The 3,974-nt window shown below is 45.2% G+C and overlaps 1 protein-coding gene across 1 annotated transcript in view; it reads right to left on the reverse strand.

Moving 5' to 3' along the window:
- Nucleotides 1–260: 260 nt before the first annotated feature.
- Nucleotides 261–3,974, reverse strand: part of PTAFR (platelet-activating factor receptor) — an 11,474-nt gene continuing 7,760 nt past the window's right edge. The window contains exon 2 of the mRNA XM_008591121.1: nucleotides 261–1,684. Coding sequence (XP_008589343.1) covers nucleotides 610–1,668 — 1,059 coding nt within the window. The 5' untranslated portion in view covers nucleotides 1,669–1,684 and the 3' untranslated portion in view covers nucleotides 261–609. The remainder of the gene's footprint in view (nucleotides 1,685–3,974) is intronic.

Here is a 3,974-nt window from a genome sequence, read left to right on the forward strand (position 1 = left end):
GTGCAGAGAGACCCATCTGCCCCAGGAAACAAGCTCCCATCCTAGCTTTTGCTCTGTTCATGTATCTTTTATGGTCACCATTCAGGTCAGATTGCTGGTTCCACTGAACTTCCCCTGAAAAGTGTCACAAAGACTTCGTGCCTGTGGGTGGCAACATTCTGTCTCAGAAGTCTGCCCCAAAGATACTGCCACACAGCCAGGGGAGCGTCCTTTTCCCAAACCCATTCTCTGTCCTTAGCACTTGGGAGTGGTTGCCCAAAGCTTTAGGCTGGTACACAAGTGGTGTAAACTGGGAGGCTCAAAGTCTGCCCCCAAAGTCTGCACTTGACCCTGATATTCCTCTCAGCCCCTTCAGACTCAGGGGCTCAGGATGAGGTCACCAGCCAAGGTTACTACAGTACATGTCCAAAGGTGGCTGAAGGGGCTCAGTGAAGCTCTGGATTTTCTCGCAGTCCAGCTCAGCCATCATCCCTGCCTGGGTGAGGTAGTCTCCATCCCTCATGGGCCACCAGTGTCCAAGGAGGAGGTGCCCAGGCCACAGCAGATCCCTTCTTCCCCAGCTCAGTCCATGGTGTCCATGGCGGAGAAGACTAGCCCCAACAAGAGGGATCAATCTTTGAGAGAATTGGCAGGGATCTGGTTGAGTTGCACGACCACTTCAGTTCCCGTCTCCGTGGTGGCCCGGGAGCATTTCCGGCTGCTGCGCAAGCTGTAGAACTTTTCAGTGAGGTGCTTGCGGAACTTTTTGGTGAGGAAACAGTAGATGACGGGGTCCAAGACACAATTGGTGCTAAGGAGGCAGAGGGTGATCTGATGAGCATCGTTAATAGCCTGGTGGAAGTTGCTGTTCTGGTAGCCCAGCTCGGCCAGGGTCCAGGGCAGCTGCACCATGTGGTGGGGCACAAAGCAGATGACAAATACCGCCAAGACCGTGCAGACCATCCACAGTGCCCGGCGCTTGACTTCAGCATTGCGGGGCTGCCGCGCCGGCTGCATGAGCAGCGTGCGGATGATGACCAGGTTGCAGAAGAGGATGATGAGAAAGACGAGGAAGAAGCTAAACACAATGAAGATATGGATGATGAGGACCGGCACGCTGCCCTTCTCATAATGTTCAAAGCAGCGGGTGATGTTGCTTGAGCCAGCCTTGTTGGGCACTGTGTTGGTGGAGTCCATGATGAGGAAGTAGGATGCAGCAGCCACAATGGCCACCCAGATGACCAGGGACAAACAGATGCCACGCTTGCGGGTGGTGGCCTGAGCAGTCTTGATGGGCCGAGTTACTGCCTGGAAGCGGTTATAAGTGATGACGCCCAGGAAGGCCACGGAGCAGTAGGTGTTGATGAAGAAGAGGCAACCAGCCAGATTGCATAGGAATTTGGGAAGAATCCAGTTGCCCTGGTTGTAGTAGTAGATGATCCACAGCGGCAGAGTGATCAGGAAGAGCAGGTCCGCCATGGTGAGGTTCACCATAAAGATCTTTATCTCGTTGAGTTTCTTAGAAGGGTACAGGTGGACAAAGACCCACAGCACATAGCCATTGGCAATGACCCCCAGCACAAAGATGATGCTGTAAACAATTGGGAAGAGAGTGTATCGGAACACAGAGTCCACATAGGAAGAATCACTTGGCTCCATCGTTGTGGGCTGGAAGGGACAGCTGGTCATAGGGTCCTGGCTGTACCTGGAAGAACACACAGTAATTTTGTTTAATAAAGGGCGGAGAAGGGACTCTGCTATTTAACCAATTCCAGGATTCCCTGATAAGTTTTGAATAATGGTGTCCCTCCAAAATTCATATTTTGAAAAACAGTATTAAGAGGTGTGGACTTTGGGAGGGGATTAAGTCATGAGGGCAGCATGGGATTAGCACACTTATAAAAGGATGTGAGGTTGAAGGGAGCACTCTCTCTTCCCCTTTTTGCCTTTCCATCCTTCCACCATGTGAGGACAGATCGTTCAAGGCACCATCTTGGAAGCATATACCGGGCTTCACCAGGCACCGAATCTGCAGGGGTCCTGATCTTGAACTTCCAGGCTCAGAACTGTGAGAAATAAATTTCTGTTCTTTATAAATTATCCAGTCTCAGGAAATTTGTTATAGCAGCACTAATGGACTGAGACACTCCCATTTTGTACATTTTTAAAACTCTAAGATTGGTGGCATCTTCCAATTAATTGGCAGTGTTTTCTTTCTACCTGAAATAATGACGTGTTTTTACAATGAATAGCATTGGAGATTCAATGAAATCAACAGTAGTTCGGTTTCTGGGCCGGCCCGTGGCTCACTCGGGAGAGTGCGGTGCTGATGACACCAAGGCCACGGGTTCGGATCCCATATAGGGATGGCTGGTTTGCTCACTGGGTGAGCGTGGTGCTGACAACACCAAGTCAAGGGTTAAGATCCCCTTACCGGTCATCTTTTAAAAAAAAAAAAAAAAAAAAAAAAACAGTAGTTCGGTTTCTTTTCTTTTATTCCATTTTTAAATATAACTTTTTCTTCTTTGGCTTATTTTGACTTAAGATCTTAGAAAATCTATTTCTAGTGATAAAATATATAAAATTCATATTGTAAAATTTGTAATTTTTCTGATAAAATTTGAATATATTTCTATTGATAGAATTTAAAGTAAAAATGTTGATGGTAAAGTATTTTATATTAAGAAATAATTTATGTACTCATGAAAAGATTGGAAAGTACAGAGAAGAGTAATATTAGGATTACCCAGAGAGTGAAATACTAGCCAGTCATCAGAAAGAATGAGTTAGCTCTGATTGTACTGACAGGGAAAGCAGTGCCTGGAGAATATTGTTAAGTAAAAACAAAATCAAACGGAAAAGTGGGCCGGCCCGATGGCGCACTGGAGAGTGCGCCGCTTGGGAGTGTGGCGGCGCTCCCACTGAGGGTTCGGATCCCATGTGGAGACCGGTTCCTGCTCACTGGCTGAGCGCAGTGTGGGTGCAACACCGAGGGTTGCGATCCCGTTACCGGTCAGTAAAAAAAAAAAAAGACAGGAAAAAAAAAAAAAACGAAAAAGTTACAGAAAATGTTTGGTATGACCCCTTTACATGTGTGTGTATACATTGAAAAAGATCTAGAAGGATACACGTTATACAGTTGACGGTATAGTTAGTAGCCTCTGGGAATGTGAGGTGGGTTTAGTGGGAAGTTTAGTTACTTTATACTTTGAACTTTTTAGGAGCATTTATTATCTTAATAATTTAAAGTTTTTCAACACAATTTAAGAAGAGGATAAAGTAGAGAAACCCAGTAGACAAACTTTAACCAAGTGATAAAAATGAACATCACCACTGATAAATACAACATCATGTACCCCTGATACGATGTACTGAAAAGGACATGACATCCCTTTTGTGGTATTTGTGCCAAAAAATGCATGACCTCAATTTAATCATGAAAAAACATCAGACAAACCCAAATTGTGAGACATTCTACAAAATGACTGGCCAGTACTCATCAAAAGTGTCAAGATCATGCAAGACAATGAAAGACTGAGGAACTGTCATAGGTCAGAGGAGACTAAGGAGACATATGACAACTAAACGCACTGTGGGATCCTGGATTGTATCCTGGAACAGGAAGAGGTCACTAGGGGAAAAACTAGCAAAGTTCAAATAAGGTCTATAATTTAGTTAATAAACTACCATTCATTTCCTGGTTTTGGTCATTATATTATATAGTTCTGTAAGTGGTTAACATTAAGGAAAGTTCAGTGAAGGGCAAACATGAACTCTACTATTTTGCAACTTTTTTGAAGGCCTAAAGTTATTTCAAAACAAAAAAAAATTTTTTTAAGTATATTGTAGAAGATTAAAGCTATCCTAGGGACGGCCCGTGGCTCACTCGGGAGAGTGCGGTGCTGATAGCACCAAGGCCATGGTTTCGGATCCTATATAGGGATGGCCGGTTCGCTCACTGGGTGAGCGTGGTGCTGACACCACCAAGTCAAGGG

The sequence above is a fragment of the Galeopterus variegatus genome, unplaced genomic scaffold (assembly GCF_000696425.1).
Source record: "Galeopterus variegatus unplaced genomic scaffold, G_variegatus-3.0.2 Scaffold6666, whole genome shotgun sequence".
NCBI lineage: Eukaryota > Metazoa > Chordata > Mammalia > Dermoptera > Cynocephalidae > Galeopterus > Galeopterus variegatus.